General features: G+C 46.7%; 3 protein-coding genes across 5 annotated transcripts; 1 reads left to right on the top strand and 2 right to left on the bottom strand.

Annotated features, from left to right (window-relative positions):
• The first annotated feature begins 93 nt into the window (after window positions 1-93).
• Window positions 94-4,801, top strand: LOC147256523 (glutathione S-transferase Mu 4-like). Of its 2 annotated transcripts, XM_086214614.1 has the most exons (9): window positions 94-421; window positions 1,250-1,325; window positions 1,724-1,788; window positions 1,872-1,953; window positions 2,272-2,369; window positions 2,449-2,544; window positions 3,781-3,891; window positions 4,033-4,165; window positions 4,269-4,801. In XM_086214614.1, the coding sequence occupies exons 1-8, from the start codon at window positions 386-388 to the stop codon at window positions 4,126-4,128; spliced, it is 660 nt and encodes a 219-aa protein (XP_086070740.1). In that variant the 5' UTR covers window positions 94-385; the 3' UTR covers window positions 4,129-4,165; window positions 4,269-4,801. The 2 variants fall into 2 exon arrangements, with proteins under 2 accessions (XP_086070740.1, XP_086070739.1); XM_086214613.1 differs by having other exon boundaries at window positions 96-421; window positions 4,033-4,801.
• A 49-nt stretch (window positions 4,802-4,850) lies between these two features.
• Window positions 4,851-11,642, bottom strand: eps8l3b (EPS8 signaling adaptor L3b). 2 transcript variants are annotated; one of them, XM_086214610.1, is made up of 21 exons: window positions 11,369-11,642; window positions 11,236-11,270; window positions 10,784-10,917; window positions 10,467-10,582; window positions 10,328-10,392; window positions 10,087-10,245; window positions 9,273-9,422; window positions 8,950-9,083; window positions 8,707-8,840; window positions 8,451-8,575; window positions 8,217-8,355; window positions 8,045-8,124; window positions 7,885-7,959; window positions 7,646-7,791; window positions 7,070-7,283; window positions 6,928-6,950; window positions 6,756-6,849; window positions 5,657-5,752; window positions 5,485-5,585; window positions 5,272-5,404; window positions 4,851-5,198 (listed from the first exon to the last, which is right to left on the bottom strand). In XM_086214610.1, the coding sequence occupies exons 3-21, from the start codon at window positions 10,819-10,821 to the stop codon at window positions 5,169-5,171; spliced, it is 2,052 nt and encodes a 683-aa protein (XP_086070736.1). In that variant the 5' UTR covers window positions 10,822-10,917; window positions 11,236-11,270; window positions 11,369-11,642; the 3' UTR covers window positions 4,851-5,168. The 2 variants fall into 2 exon arrangements, with proteins under 2 accessions (XP_086070736.1, XP_086070737.1); XM_086214611.1 differs by lacking the exons at window positions 11,236-11,270; window positions 11,369-11,642 and having other exon boundaries at window positions 10,784-10,973.
• A 100-nt stretch (window positions 11,643-11,742) lies between these two features.
• On the bottom strand, window positions 11,743-16,062 carry atp5pb (ATP synthase peripheral stalk-membrane subunit b). Its single transcript, XM_086214612.1, has 7 exons — window positions 15,939-16,062; window positions 15,236-15,272; window positions 14,984-15,123; window positions 14,221-14,384; window positions 13,161-13,286; window positions 12,319-12,498; window positions 11,743-11,992 (listed from the first exon to the last, which is right to left on the bottom strand). Exons 1-7 carry the CDS (start codon window positions 15,964-15,966, stop codon window positions 11,915-11,917), a joined length of 753 nt encoding a protein of 250 aa, XP_086070738.1. The 5' UTR covers window positions 15,967-16,062; the 3' UTR covers window positions 11,743-11,914.
• Window positions 16,063-16,758: the final 696 nt, after the last annotated feature.

The raw sequence follows: 16,758 nt of genomic DNA, 5'->3' as shown, positions 1-16,758 counted from the left end.
ATCTACAGATGGTGTGACGTCATCACTAAAAACGCTTCTAACAGGGGAACGGCGGGGGGGGAGGCGATACGGTTATCAAAGGCACCGGCCTCTTAGTAAGAACCGTATGCACGCGCTGTGCCGTTATACCGACTTAATGGAGGAGATAAAGCAGTAAAGCTGTTTAAACGGCCGTGATAGTAACCGAGGCTGTAAACGGAACAAAGAGCAGGTTGAGGGGTGACCCGCCCGGTTCACCGCGGTTCTCCCCTCCCCATCCTCCTCCTCCCCCCCCCCCTTCGTTCCGCTCCGTCGCCGCCAGGCTGCTTAAGAGTCCAGACCTCCGCTCCAGTCCGGGTCCCCGCCGACGTGTTCGCTTGAAAGGGAGCGATTCCAAAAGAAAGAAATGACCATGAAGCTGGCCTACTGGGACATCCGCGGGGTGAGTTCTACCGCCGGCGAGGCAAGAACGAGCTGCTCCGGTAACGGCCGCCGGTGCTGAAGCTCCAACGGGACCCGTTAACAAAAAAAAGAACACCGACGGCGTCGCATTTTTAGTCTGCGTGTAACGAGTAGAGTCGGTAGAACGTTATGTAACGAGGGGGGGGGGGGGAGCCGGTGGTCGGCTCCGCTGGCACGTGCTCAAAATGTTCTCGTTAACGCGAACAAACTGAAGCTAATGAAGCTAATGTGGAAGGAGGACCTGATGTTTGCGCGGAGTAAAAAAATTCCCTTCATCCAACTTAAACGCATTTCCGTCAAATGAAGACTGCAACATTTTTGCTTAGAATCATGAAGCGACATGGAGGCTCCACGCAAAGAATTCAGGGTCAGTTTTCATGGACTGGAACTGGAGTTTTGTCGTTTAAAACTGACTAAGCTGAGACTGAAATGCTGAGACAGAAGCAACTAAAACTTGGCTAAGTCGGACTTTTGGGCTGACCGAGCAGCAAGGAATCGACGCGGACGTTCGACCTGGGAATCCCGGAGCAGACGCTCCTCATTCTGGCTCGTGGAATCGTTAGTCTGGAAAAGCGTAAACCGCACGTTGAACCTGTGTGCCTCCAAGGTTGTAAATGTGCTTTGATGCCCAAAGAAAACGCTGCGATGTCATAAGTCAGATGTTTCGTCGTATTCCCTTTGCCTCTGTGTATAATATTTCTTGTTATATAAGATAGAAATTCTCTGAAACGGCCGGAGGAATTATAGGGGACGCCTCCGGTCGTGCTTGAGCTCTTGCGTCTTCACCTGAGCTGTTGTTGTGCTGCAGCTGGCCCAGCCCATCCGCCTGCTGCTGGAGTACACCGGCACCAAGTACGAGGACAAGTTCTACGTCTGCGGTGAAGGTAAAACGCCCATCAACACCATGACCGTCAAAGCTACTGAAACATCGGCTTCATGATATTTACTTTAATACATGAAATACGGTTCTTAGGTTCCAGTTCTTCCACAGCCACCTCTCACCTGCAGGGTCGGCCCTTTAGCTTCAGAACTGCTCTACTGGTTTTCACCTGGACTCTGTAAACCTGATTTAAGTTGATGAACTACATTCAAGCTCGTGCTTTGACTCGGGCGTCAGTTTCCTCTCACGGCAATTCTCCTTTTTGCCTCTGAAAATGTGTTGATGCCGGTAAACCGTCCAGGGTTGCGCCGACCCCAGCAGTTCAGGTTTAGTCGCTTGTTTGTTGAACCACTTCTCCTGTTCACACACGTCACGCCCGCGTCTTCACTCCTCTTCTCACAGCCCCCAACTACGATAAGAGCTGCTGGTTTGATGAGAAACACAAACTCGGAATGGACTTCCCCAACGTGAGTATGCGTGACTGGGGAGTGCTGGTGTGACTGAGGCGGGGCCAGGGGGACACTAACGCGGTTACCATGTTTCACCGTAGCTGCCGTACTTGGAAGACAAAGACAAGAAGATAGTGCAGAGCAACGCCATCATGAGACACATCGCTCGCAAGCACAATTTGTGTAAGTGACAAGGAGGCTCAGGTGTTTATTGAACAAGTAAATATTCTGTACTTGTTTTATGTCCGTGACCCCCAACATTGACCCTGCAGTTGGTAGGTCCTTTGTTTTCACCCTGCTAAATGTAAACATGAGGACTATTTCCCTCGTCTCACCTCCCTCGGGACTTCAGTCCGTCTCTGCGGGGCTCCTTGAGCTCTAAAGACATTTATAATAACAAGCTGAGCCTGTCAGTGGCAACGACCAGCTGTGGTCTCCCTAGAACCTTTGAGTCTTGCCGTCATGACTTCCTCTCAAGTGTCCTGATACGCTCGGTCACAGGTGGAGAGACGGAGGAAGAGAAGGTCCGTGTGGACATGTTGGAGAACCAGGCCATGGACTTAAGGAACGGCTTCGTCCTGCTATGCTACGGCGACTTCGTGAGTAGCGAGTGAATGTTCAGACGAAACGATTGTGAATCCTGGCTAACAGCCCCCCCCCCCTTCCCTGTGACGACAGGACAACATGAAGCAGGGGTACCTGGACAGTCTGCCCTCCATTCTCAAGCAGTTCTCCAGTTTCTTGGGAGACAAGAAGTGGTTTGCTGGTGACAAGGTACTTCCACCTCACTGTGTCACCTGCCGTGTTTAATATCCTCAGGTGTTCTCTGAGCTCGTCTGAGCACTAAACTGGAAACTCTTCCAAAATGGATCAAACTGGCAGTGAGAGACAAAGGGCGAAGCAAGGAACCCCCTCTTCCCTTTTGTTCACTCTTCAGTTTTGATAAGTTCCCACATTAGAATAGAATTCATGACTCGATCCCAGACGCACTCACCGACCGGCTGTCAGACGGAACTTCAGACTCACAAAAATCTCAAGGACAGCAGGTCCTCAGGATGCTGGTAGACATCCCAAAACAAGGCTGTTTAACATGTCTGGAGCTGAATGACAGCCGCTCACTGTGTTTTCATGTTGTTGTGATGGCGAATATCGTTTTCTGTGACTCCTGTTCACTGAACCTCCCCCACCTGCTCTAGGATCAGGGAGCTCCTGTCTCTAGACTCTAAATGGAAGTTGCACACAACTACTGAGGTGTTCATTTTCAGCCCCATCAGTCCCCAGGATCAGGTCACACTTGAGCGGCGAGCACCGCCCACTTTCCTCCATGAGTAGATGGTCACTGTGCGTTTAAATCATTTCAAACTGAAGAACAAAATAAGTCTCTTTGCAGCTGAAAATGAAGCATCATTACTCAAGTTGATGACGGCAGCAGGTTGAAATATCTGCCTGCCTCTTTACTTCGTGTCAGCGGTGATCAGCCTCTTACTCGGGAGGATCAGCGGCGTGTCCCCTGCCGCTGGAGCGAGTGCGAGTCCAAATCATAATTACTTGTTTTGAACGCACCTCAGTGGTGCAACGTGTGTGGAGAATAAAGGGTTGCGTTTCTAACGCCAGGCTTGCTTCTCTTAACACAGAACAAACCGGTTACAAAAGTGTTGCACTCAACCTGACGCTCTCACATCTGAACACCTCAAACAGAGCACTAATGGTTCTAGTACCGTAATACAGCGTGTAAGCGCTCCATCAGATTACAACCCTTCACTCAAAGGTTCACTGTGCTGCCGCTAGTCTTTCTAGTAGCAGTTGGTGCCAGCAGCCGGACCGTGGGGTTCGGCCCGACTACAGGATCTTAGTCCACAAGTTCCTCCTGTCCTGCAGAGAAGGAAATCCAAAATAAAAAAAAGGAGAAGTTATTTTATAAACACATAGTTGTAGAGAAATACTGTTGTAAAAAACACATTCTCATTACCATTCGAACGCGTTTACTAAATAGAAGTTTTCTGTCCAAAGATCACTTTTGTGGACTTCATCATGTACGAGTTGTTGGACCAACACCGGATGTTTCATCCCAGCTGCCTGGACGACTTCAGGAACCTCAAAGATCTGTTGGATCATTTTGAGGTGAGAGCTCGGGAGACATCCCGGACTCGTCCGTCACGCCGGGGTCAGGGTGATTGTGTGATGTCCAGGAGTAGGTTGTGAGTTTGAGGAGATGCTTCTGTGCCGGTGCCACCACTCTAATGATCAAATCATCATCATCAGGCTCTGGAGAGGATCGCTGCCTACATGAAGTCTGACAGGTTCATAAAGACGCCCGTCAACAACAAGATGGCCAAGTGGGGACACAAGAAAGAATGAAGAAGAAGGCCTTGTAGATGTCTTGAGTAGCAGAACGGTAACGAATGAAACGCTTGTACACGACTGGTGGGAGGTTTTAGGACACCTCAGCCTTGTTTCCTGATTTTATTTTTTTAAAAAAATTTTTTTTGAACCTGCAGCTCCAAGTCTCCTCTTCACAGTGGAGAGGAAGCGGCGTAAAGTCTCGATATGATCATCTGTTCTGTACTTCTAACCACAATAGTAGGACAGGTAGTTTGTGTCAATCATCAGATCAAGGATTCATTCTGTGCCTGAAAATTTTCATTTTTATAACTCTGACAATGGCATTTTTCATCAAATGTTTTCGTTTTCCTGCTGCAGTTTCCCCATCAACCCTCTCAGCATTTGAGCTTGGTAACAAAACTGCTTAACTTTAGTAAAAGAGAAATGGTTGTGTTCTAAAACTCTCATCCAGCAGTGGATATTCACGTCAGAGGTTCTACTGTGGCCTTTCCTGTAACATTCGTTGTAGAAGTACTGACATTCACAAAGCAACTGCAAAACCAATTTTTAGTTTGGTCAGATTTGTACAAGAGAGCCAAGTTTGTACTGATGATGTGAATACAAGCAGACGCTTTAATTTGTTTCTAGCACTTAATTCATCTCATGTTTGTAACTTGATTTTTGACAAATTAAAATCAGTCTTGTAGCAGTTGTTTCTCTCAGTGTGGGACTTTATTTCATTAATATGTTACATCGTGGAATTGAAATAGAACTATAAGTTAATGCATCAGAAAACAAAACTCTTGCTGCCAAAGTAGCTGGCATTGATTTAAAATAAACTTCTAGTCGCAGCAAAGAAAAGACCACCTAATTGAAATAACTTGTACTTAGTTTCTGAACTTAAACTGAACTAAATCAGTCGTGCTGCTCCTGAAAACTTCTTTGATCATCAAAAAAAGGTTCAAATTGAGTGACGAGGCAGTTTGGCTCTTGATGGAAGTCCCCACTAGATCATGTGTGACGAGGAACAATCCGGCTGGCGTCCAGACGTGGATCTCTGGCGTGGCGCTAGCGGGTCAGTAGCGGCCTGACGGTTCACTGGCCAGCTGCAGGAGAAAGTTCCAGATGTTAGTGGTGTGTTGCATTTGAGTGGTGGACCGTTTGTGGGACGGGACTCACAGCGATGGCTGACTTGACGGCCTGCAGCTGGTAGAAGACTTTGCCTCCTTCCTCTGGACACACAGTCCTGATCTCTTCCTTGGTCATGTTCAGAAGCAGTTTACCGCTCAGCACGCCGAGGCTGGTGACGGTGCTGTCGGGGGAGGGGGGGGGGGACACACAACATCACGCCGTGCACAACACTTTTCACTGCACAACTGACAGACGACTCACATTTTGGAGAAGCGTTTGGACTCCAGCCACGCTCTGACCTCTGCGGGTTTGGAGGTCATGTCCAGAGTCGGCGAGCCGTGCGTTTGTCGCTGTGAGGAGGGCTGAGGAGAAAAAGATGTCTCCTGTTAGACCTGCCGAGTAAACCCATCGGCAGGGCAACGGCGAAGCTCACCGGATCTTCCATCGACTCCAGAACATTCTGAGGAACGTTGCCTTCTTCTGCCTGGGAGTTGCGCACAAGCGACCACTGCTTGGATTTCTGAACCACCTGACCAGAGAAGCCAACGTGTCAAAGATCAGACTGAGAAGATGGTGGGAGCTCAGGCCCCCAGGCAACGAAAGAGAACCAGCAGCTGAAGAACGATGAATGGAACGTAAAGTCATCGTATCAGCAGATTCTCTTTATGAAAGGTTGGCATGGGACCTTGACAACACTTGGAAAAATTGATTCATTGCAACTTGCAGTACACAGACGTCATGTAGGTGTAGAATACGACATTTTGTGAGCTGCTATTTTTTTATTGAAGTATTCGTAGTATTATTTTACCTGAAGGAACAATTAAAGGCCTTTGCTAATTTTAAATATCTTTCTTTGTATGTGGACTCCATCTCGTGACTCCCGCAGGGGTCCCAGCTCCCCTCTTTTGAAACCCCTGACCTACACTATAATTTGCTTGGCATGAAAAAGCCCTTGAACGTACGTCATGACATTACTGTGTTTTCCTACTCCCAGGGTCTTGTACTGCAGTGCTGAAAAGGCTTTAGTTTAAAATGGGACCTTCCAAACTTAGTGAACTAACGGCTCTGGAGCCTCGTTTATTCTTCTCTTGTACCAGGAAGCATGAGCAGTGATATATGTTGCAGTTACTTGATGTAATTTTACTTTTAGACCTATTATTTTTATTTATTTGTCACATCTGGCAGGCCAAATTTGGCCCCTGGGCCCCATTTCTGGTCAGGGAACACAAATCAAACCTTGGGAACGCCAGTGTTTGTTCGTGTGCCGTTTGAACACATTTCCTGAAATGAACGGAACGATCTCTGACATCGAGGCTGATTGTTACTCTAAATTGACCGTAGGTATGAATGTGAGTGTGAATGGTTGTCCGTCTCTGTATGTTGGCCCTGCGATCGACTGGCGACCTGTCCAGGGTGAACCCCGCCTCTCGCCCGTTGCCGCTGGGATAGGCTCCAGCCCCCCCGCGACCCTTAATGTAGGAATAAGCGGAAGATGATGGATGGATGGATGGATCTCTGACGTGTCGTCTCACCTCCACCACCTCGCCTTTCATGACACTGAGCTCTCGGTTGTTCCTGGCCATGAAGTCGTAAATGACGCGCATGTACAGGGGCAGCTCGCTGGGGCTGAAACAACAGAGACACCCGAATGAAGCACAGACACTTACGATGGCGCCATAGTCACTGAAGTTTAACGATGCTCACCGTGGTGGCGGTCTGCTCACGGGCTGCAAAAGATAATTCGAGAAAAGACAACAAATGAGACTCGGGAGTTGTGAGGCGTTGCTTGTGAACTTACAAATGAAAGGACGGAACACTTGGGCTCCACATTCAAAAGTGCTTTGACCTCTGACTGCAGCATCCCTCTGGGCGCGTAGTCCTGACTCCCGTTCATTTGTGTGTTGGGCCGTCCAGCTTGGAAGCGCTGGCTGTTGCTCCTGCTCATCGGACCGTTCTGGTAAGGGACGAGGGTGGAGGACACGTGAGATCGAGAAGGTGGCTGCCAGCCATCGTAGAACTCTGGGATGTAAGGGGGGACGTCCTCGTACGTCCATCTGGATCTAGGAGGTAACAGGAGGACCGGAACCGTGTTAAAACAACTTGATGTGCTTCTGTCGGTTTTTGCTCCTGACGAGATGAAGACACTGCTGCGCGTGAGCTCATTAATATATTAATATTCCATATTTATCCTTCAGTGTTTCCACTACTGCCAATGTTAGCAAGTTTAGCATTGTAAAACTCAAACCAAGCACCAAGCCATGACGTGTCCAACATCATACATGCAGCGTGAACTCTGACCTTTCGTTACCTATCAGGTGCACCACACCCAGCAAGGGTGCAGCAGCTCCGTAGGGTTCTACATACCTGCAGGTAACAGTTGTAAAAACACCTGGAGTGTTTGAGGATTCAAAGGTCATCCTACCTGGAGATGTTCCAGGCGTCTCCGAGAGACCTCCAGAATTCATCCTCCTCTGAGCTGACGACACCACTGAGCAGCTGCACGGCGGCGTCTGACAGCAGGGGGGAGAGCACGGTGGAGGGCACGTCTGCAGGGTAGTGAGGCACCATCTGTCCAAAAATACAGGAATGACTGACTGTCCCAAACACAAACGCACAGCGTTGTGGTGGAGACACAGTAATTCAGATGAGTCATGAGCTCACCATGCCTACAAAGGAGAAGAAGATGTGGACGTAGTCAGGAGCGCTGGGGGACGTTAGCGCCCCGTCCAGCTGGCCCTGGGAGGGAATCGAGCATTGACAATCACTTTCTGAAAGCCTCTGGTCAACATGAAACACGTGGAGACTGTTAACTCGTACTTACCAGCAGATTGAAGCCGTATTTGATTTTCTGAAGACAGGAGACATATTCCTCTGGAGGAGGCAGAGTGGCTGCTGGTGAAGCTGCAGACACAAGACATCAGACATCAGCATGTTTGTGCCTGTCGCTCTCCAGCAATCACACAAGATCAAAGCAAAAAGGAGGACGATTATACCATTTTTCTTGGATTTTTTCTTCTTTAACACATTTTTCTTTTTGCTCTTCTTGCCCTCCTCAGGTGGAGGTCCATTTGCTGCAGCAGATAGCTTGTTCATAAAGGTCTCCATATCAGCAATAACGTGGTTTAAAATGTCCTGTGGAAAAAGATACAAGCAAATAAAAAAAACACATTAACAGTTTTCTTTTCTTGAGTGTTTGAACATGGTGTGTTTTCCTGGAGCACACAGACCGTGTTCCTGTCCATGTCCGTCTGCTCAGGCGAAGCAGGGACGTCCGGGTAACTCTGGAACTCATCGGGGTAGTGTGGCGCTTCATCTGGGGGGGCGTGGAAGCGAGGAAGGGAAGGCAACATTTCTGATTGGAAACAAGCGAAATGATTGAGCTTTATTAGCAGATAATAAACTCACAAACTGTTTTTGAGGACATGTCAAATGGTCAAGTCTGTTTTAGATTCATCTCCAAAGTAGAAAGTTATTTTCCTTTACCTCGCTCTCTGTTCCCCCACTGTGGAGCCAGGATGTCCGGAGGTGGCGGGGTTCTGTCTGGCTGCTCAACACGAGGTCCGGCCTGACGGAAACTTGCTAAGGCATGTCTCCCTATGATGCTCTCAAGGTTTCCCCTGAAAACATCAACACACACACACACACACACACACACACACACACACACACACACACCAGTCAACTCAGATCACCTCCTCTTAGTCTGAATGTGATTTCTGTTCCTACCTGATATCTGAACGGACTTCTGGTCTCGGTTCTGTTCTCGGTTCTGGTCTCGGTTCTGGTCTGTCTCTGCGTGGTTCCACAGTCTCACCTCCTTTTTGGATGATCTTATCCAGATCACTCTTTATCGTCGCTGCCTGATGAAAACACACCAGCACATCAAACTCACAGCAACAGCAGCTGCAGTCAGGACAGAATATACTTGGAATTACTTGACGCTGGATGCTAAATTACGTAAATTGCGCTTGAACGTGATTTCTCTGCAGCCTTTCAGGTCATGGTTAAGGTCAAAAGGTCACCGAGGTGTCTGGTAAAATGTGACTCACCCCAGTCTCTTCACACTGGAACAAGAAGACCTGAGGGAAGCGCCTGCTGCGGTCCTTCAGGGATACAGTCAGCAGAGAGTTGTAGGCGCAGCTGTCCAACACAGCTCGGGTCTGCTGGACGCAAGACAAAGGCAGAAGCTCCAGCTCCTCCTTTGGTGTCACCACAAACAGAGCAAAGATTAATGAAAGCCCATAGGAGAGCACACTCTTTGAAAAAGAAATCAAAAGAACTGGAGCGAGGAGCTTTACAAAACTGAAGCTGCAGATCTCATCAGAACAGGGAAATAAAGAATTGTCAGGAGATGAAATGCTGCTGTGTCCACGATGACATTTTAAATCTGCAGAGACCTTCAAAGTCTCTCCTCCAGGATTTTTTCCAGCCACATTAATAAAGCTCATATTCAAGCAGTCCAAAAGTCCTGCCAGTTCTTTTGTGAACGACTGAGCTTTATGTTTTGGACAGAACATCTTATTTAATCGATTGATGGAAACTTCAGATAATTCTTGTCATTTTTGTCCTCAAAAGTCTCAATTCTTTAGTTTCTCATCAAGACAGTTCTTGTTGGTGCAATTAAGATAAAGATCTGGTGAGGAGGAACTGATTTTAACCCCCTCCCACCCCTGCAGGACGAGTCAGACATGACCTAGACACTGTAAGTAATGCTGCTGAGCAGGAGAAAGTCCTGCAAGTTTGATGGACACCAAGATACGTTCACACTCCTGACTTTGGTACAATCATCTTCTGTTCGTGTGTAAAGTTCAGGTGTTGTCATGTTTGTTTTTGTTTTTGCTACCTGCTTTGTCACCTACTTACTTTGGTCTCGATCTCGCAGAGCCGTAGACTCCTCCCCTGAACCTCTAAGATCATTTCCTGAGCCCAGACCCGACCTTTGACATCCAGCCTCTTGAGTTTGGCCACGCAGTCGTCAACGCTCTTGGCGTCCTGGCCGTCCAGCTCACAGGTGAGCAGATGCTGCGGGGTCAGCGTGAGCGGCGGTGAGTGACGAGGGCAAAGAGGTAGAACTGCAGTGGCTTGAACTGTGAGTCTCATTTACCTCCACTCTGAAGTAAAAGTTGTCAGGGGTCCTGTTCAGAACTTCAGAGTACTCCTTTCTCTGCACTGAGAAATTTGAGCTGGTAAACAATTTGACCTCAGCATCATAATTATTGATGGTTTATTTTGCCTGAACGTACTGTAAATGGATTTGCCACTCGGTCTGGACATGCTGGTACTTTGAGGAGACGAAGCTCTGAGGTCATCATGTTGGAAACCTCGTCTCAGCTGAGGAAGCTCGTCTTGAGGAAAACCCCTGAGAGGAAATAAAAACCAAGGAATTCAAGCGGCTGGCCTGCTGTTGCACAAACTCTCCTCATCCCAGCACGGAGACGGGGAGACAAACGTCACTCAGCCACCGAGTCCACACCACGCATTTATTTTGAAAAGGTGTGTAGTGTCCAAAACACAGAGCAGATGAATTCCACTGATGACGAGTGAAAGCGATTTTACTGACCTCGGGGAGTAAGAGAAGGGTCCAGTGTTTCCCAACATTTTTCAACTGGGATTGTCTTTTATTTTTTCGTTGTTTTTAGGGAGAACGGAAACTCGGTTGAACTATTATCACTTAGAGGCTACGTCACTCCAGACCTGTGAGAGAAGAAGTTTATGATACTTGACAATGATTCAAGCAGCAGATTAAACCAAGTGAGGTTAACCAGGGAAAAAAAAATCAGGAGTATTTGTCCTCTTATTTAAGGTATTTTAATATTTCTTTGACTTAAAACCTAACGATATTCTTTGGATGATCAGCTTGACTCGCATGAGGTGCCGATCCGTTTACAGTTCATTTCCAGACTGGATTTAATTCATGTAAATTGTCTTTTGATGCCGATTCTCCTTAAACCAAATCCAGGAAGGTGGATTTTTAGTGAAGAAAAAAACGCCCAACTTCAAACCGTTACGTACCTCCTAGTTTGTTCCGCTGTCAACAAATCTCCTCTCTGTAAGAGCAAACACCTCCATGTCAAAGCCGGATGTGAGGACTTTCCTCAAATAATAACCTGCACTCTCAACCCGGGCGATCGCTTCGTTCTTTTACCTGTCAGCTCTCATCGCTCCTTTCGTTCAAGTGGAGTTTTTCCTTCGCGGCGGCGATCGTTTCCTTGACGTCCTGCCTGGAGGCACTGGGATCAAGGTCCATACTTGGGAGTGTCAGCTCATGAGGGCTGATGCCATGTGAGGAGAAGTGTTTGAGATTTACGGGGAAGCAGCAAATCTCCGGCTCATTATGAGTCCAAAGGTCTCTAAATGGTTTCAGGATATCTCCTTCGGAAAGATCGAAGGTCAAAAGTGGTTCATTAAACACTTCACTAAAGAAGGCGTGTGTTAAACGTAATGCGGCAATAAAAACAGCATCTGTTAGTATGTTGCATAAACTATGACCAGAAAACATCTGAATCAGACACAAACAAGTCACGCTGAGTAAGAGAACCATTTATTTTACCCTCGGCTGACGTGTAAATGCTGTACACACCCTTGATATTGACAATCTTTAAGAGGAACTAGTTAATTCAATAAAAGAAAAGTGGGCGTCTCATGTGGGGACACTGGGTTGGGGACAGGAGGAGCCTTCTCTGAAGACACTTTAAGCTCTAGCTTGGATCTTGGAGGACTTCGCCAGAGCCTTCAGGTCAGTGATGCACTTGGCAATGCTCTCCTTCTCCTGAAACACACACACCAACATGACATGTCACCCCAACACTCAAAACAGCAGGAGTACTCAGTCCTCACACACGACCACCACCTCTAGCAACTAGTTTTGATCTTAACATTTTTTTAAAAATAAGTTGTTGTTTTTTTAAAACTGTTTCTCCGACGCTGGAGAAATGTTTGGTGTCAGGAAAGATTTGAGGTGCGAATACTGAATATCAACTTGTGAATTAAAATTCGTCCAACAACTTCCCCCAAAATTTACCCTCTGAAATATCAGGAGTCTTCAGAAAACTTGAGAAACGTCACTCCATCTAACACACACACACACACACACACCTGCTGCGCAGTGATGCTAGAGATGACACTCTTCTCCACCCATTTGATCATGTGCTCCCGCGCCATCCGACGGTGGAGTTCCTGCAGGGCGGCATGGTAGTCCAGGCGCTTCTTCACCTCACTGGTCACCATGTGTAACCTCTCTCTGTAGTTGGTCTCCAGCAGCATGATCACGTTGTTCTGAGGAGGGAGCAGGCGGGGCCACACACAACTTAATCAGCTCAACAGTTGGCGGAGGTCTCTCTCGTCATCTTAATCAGCTCCGGACATACTGGATCCTCACGTTGACAAAATGTTAGGCCCAATTTTTTTCTCTCTCTCTCGCTCTCTCTCTCTCTAACTTGTTACTCCCAGGATGTCCTCCAGTATTACAGCCTCACCTTTTAACAGCAGCAAGTATGATGTTGCAATGTCTGCTATCTGCCAACAGAGGGCGATAAACACCAGATGTTGCTGAGCCTCTTCATAGGGTGGAGGACAAAAGGGCAAGCTCCAGTGTATATGCTTTAGTAGGGATGACTGATGGTACCAGCACCAGTACAGACACTGGTCTTTATTTGTTTAAATGTTGGCATCGGTATGAGAGCTGCTATGCTACTTGCTGAAATCTCTTCTTGGTTCATCATGAGGACAAAATGTGGTTGCTATGTGTTTGTACGTGCAAAATACATCCAGGAATGCATGCAAATCATATGATATTGTTTTGAACGGACAACACAGACGTCTGTGGATCTTGGCTATCTGTTGCAAAAACGTCTGCACGCACGTCAGTAAAACTCAGATATGCTGCACCGTTTGGTCAGCGAACAGAAAACAACGTGGAGAACAAACTTGCTGCTCACCTTCTTGGCAGTGAACAACAACGAAATCGCTTCGGTTCTCTGCTGCTCCCTCTTCTCGTTCTCAATGGCCTGTGTAAGATCTGCAATACCCTCGTCCTTGTACTGTTGAATGGCGGCTCTTTTTTCCTAAATGTGGGGGCACGCGTGCACACACACACACACACACACACACACAGGCTGCTTGTAAACTTTGTATCGCACAAAAGTTTTTTGAAAGCTTGCAGTTTGCTGTGAGTCCTCCGTCCATTACTAACCAAGTGTTGAGAATCTCCTAAGTGACCCGTTATCAATTCAGGTTGTTTTACAAAAACGTTGAGCCCCTTTCCCACTGCACCAAAAATGCGGGTCAATGCGGGTTTTTCTGCACTCTGAAAGGGTCGACTCGGCATTTTGACCCGCGTCAACTGACTCCCCAAGCGACCCGGGTGTTTAGCGACTCGGCTCGGCGGCAGTGTGAAAAAGGCAACCCCTGTTGTCTCAGGTTTCACACGACTTTCCTGTCGCATCCTGATTTTGTCACTGTGCCGCCTGTCAGGCTTCGCCTGTAGCTTCTTCAGCAAGATGAGCCAAAAACTCCATCCTCCTTCGCTGCATTAGCGCTTGGACATTTTCCAATCAGCGCCAAGTTTGTACGCTTTGCAAAAGAGACAACATTGCAATGCACGCATCGACAACGCTAACGTTTGACTTGGTGACGTCCACGTTGTCGTTTGTTTACCTGTCAGTGTTCCGGCGCACGTTTATGTGAAATGATGACGTTATCAGCGCGATGACGTATGAGAGGGAAACTCACAGGAACGCAGGCACGCAGCAGGAGTTCAGACCCGGGTCTTCTGAAAGCTTGAATGCGCCCTAATGCCGAGCAAACGCGGGTTGACACGTGTTTTTCAGTGTGAAAAGGGTGTTACTGAAGGATTAACATTTGAGTTTGTGATAAGGACATTTTTTTGTTCCCACTTGCTATGCAAAAGTAGATTATATTCACAATTAATTAGTTATCTCTTTTTTTTAAATCATGAAGTTCCACACCTGGAAAAAAACAAAAAAACAACTGCTGTACCTCTTCTAATTTGTCAGCAAACGATGCAAACGACGCACCATACTTCTTGATGGCATAAACGAGGATAGCAATGATGACCATGCCAGCGACGGTCTCATCATTGATGACGTAGACTTCTTTGGAAACCAAGTAGGTGATGAGGCCAGTGCCAAACATGTAGGGTCCTGGTGGGAAAAGAAAACGTAGTGTTTGTTCATCAGAAATCATCCGATACTCAAGCAACATTAATATTTGTGATAATAGCACAACAGCTCTGTAGCAGTGGTTCCCAACCTTTTCTGACTCAGGCCTCACTTTTGAGTCTCAAAAATTTTCGAGGCCCGCCTCCGAACCCATTAATACGGAGGCCATATGATGCATTCTCTGAGCACTTTGTTTTATTGAAGATTGAACTTAAAAAGGACTGAACTGAGTTTCAACATTTAAAAAACATTCTATAACTTTTATTTTCATTTAATTACACCCCCCCCCCCCCACACACACACACACACACACAAAAATCATACTATTTTAGAAATTATTTTGGGGGCCCACTTGCAATATCTTCAGCCCACAGGTTGGGAATCGCTGCTCTAGAGGGTTCAGCAAATGCAAATCCACACTGCTCACTTGAACATTGATTTTGCTAAAGCATGCCAAATACTCTCTTGGGAGGAAGAAAAAAAACAACATTATGTATTTATACAATTGTTGAGATGTTTTCAACAAAAACCAAAATGACTTAAAAAAAATATTGAGTCTGATTCTGTTTCAGAATACTGACCTGTTACTCCAGTTTTAGGGTAAAAAAACTGGAAGAAGTCATCTGGGATGAAGCCTAAACGGAATTTGGCTCCCTCTGGCAGAGGAGCCTGAGAGGCCTGCCTCTGGGATGTGTGCAGGGAGCGAGATGCATGAACCAGCCTGCGGGGGAACAACATGGTCAACAAGCTCAGGTGTTGAAGCACTGGAGTTTATTTTTATTACATTCATTCGGCTGCATGATGAGTGGATATCAGTTTAGAATGCCACGTACCCTGCTCCGAGGAAGCCACTGCCTCTCAGCGCATTGGCTGTAAACACAATATGACATGATATTAATGTGGCTGCAGTTCCTTCTTATCTATAAATACGCATCATTTCACCTCAGCATGTTTAATCTCTCTCATATTCTACAGCCTGCGACACAAATTTGCGGTGTAAACGTAGACAAATTCAACGGTGTAACTTCAACCTTATAGCCGTACAGCTGGCTGCCAGACGGAACACAATTTTAGTGGTAAATACGTGGAATATTTGGCATCAATAAGAACCGGTGCAGACATCCAGTACTTAAGTACAGACGCTAGCTGTCACAGGTGACATTCGCAGCGTGCATCTTAGCTTATGTTTGCTAACTTCAGTTCGTTCCCTGACGCTATGTTAGCCGAAGCTAACAGGAAAATTCCTGAGACAAACGTGTTAGGTGGACTCTGCATAAGCAAAGGGGAGGGGGGGGGAGCAAAAACACTGTCGCCAACATTCTACTGTAATAATATATTCAGCTTAAAAAACAGATATCGAGCTAGCAGCGTTCGCTCTCAGCTAAGAGCATTAGCTTGAAAGTCATTCAATTTTGCGGCCTTCAATTTACCCTTCAGCTTAACATTCACTTCAAACATAAACCTGCTAAACTGTTTCAGTACAGCCCGAGCTGAACGCACTTCATAACGAATCAGAGAATTTAAATTCATGCACACCTGGTAAAAGACAGAGCCTGGACAGCATGTTTGAAGAACGAAGTGCCAATTTACTGCTTCTCCGGGCAGCTCTCCTCGGCCTTTTCGTGTCCTTCTGCGAAAAAAAATCACAAAGATGGCGCACGGGAACTCACCGCGAAATAACGCGAGAATACAGAGCCGCGTTACCAGTTCATACTCAAAACCACTAGATGACACTACATCAACGCAAAGATACGGTTTGTTTGTCTAATGGGAGGCATGAACTCACTTTCCAGGATCCTGGATTACTGGGGGGGGGGGGGGGGGGGGGACATCAGTTTGACACTTTTATCCATACTTTTTGTCACATATTTCTGAGAATATCTCATTTTTTTCTGTTTAAAATGAGATGAATTTAAAATTCAGACTCAATTTTTTTGTTCTTATTTCTTCTTTATTGTACTGTAAATAATAAGATGCTGTTACAGTAGCACACTTGTTCAAAGTTTCATGTTTCCAGACCTGAAATTATACAGTCCCCCCCCCCCCCCAATAGTCAGAGATACGGGACTCTTGCACTAAATAAAAGCGAAGGGTGAATTTGTAAGATTAAAGTTCAAGTGTCTTTTATCAACACAATCACAATGATGGACACACTCGGACACATTGGCTTGAGCTGTTTAGTCATCCAAGCCTGCAGTCGGTCTAAGTCAAGACCAAGTCAAGTTAACCCGTTTTAATAAGAGCTGAAGACGACTCTCAGGAAAAAGAAAACCCCACAAATGTGCAGCTCTCTCCCTCTCCCAAGTGGTGCTTTTTTATCCCTGGCAGCATGTGTGGGGAATCGCCTGAGCCTGTG

The sequence above is a fragment of the Aulostomus chinensis genome, chromosome 9 (genome assembly GCF_037954235.1).
Source record: "Aulostomus chinensis isolate RoL2024-O1b breed Wild chromosome 9, RoL_Achi_v1.0, whole genome shotgun sequence".
NCBI lineage: Eukaryota > Metazoa > Chordata > Actinopteri > Syngnathiformes > Aulostomidae > Aulostomus > Aulostomus chinensis.
The sequence above is the reverse complement of the archived record's forward strand: the minus strand, read 5'-3'. Positions and strand labels throughout refer to the sequence as shown.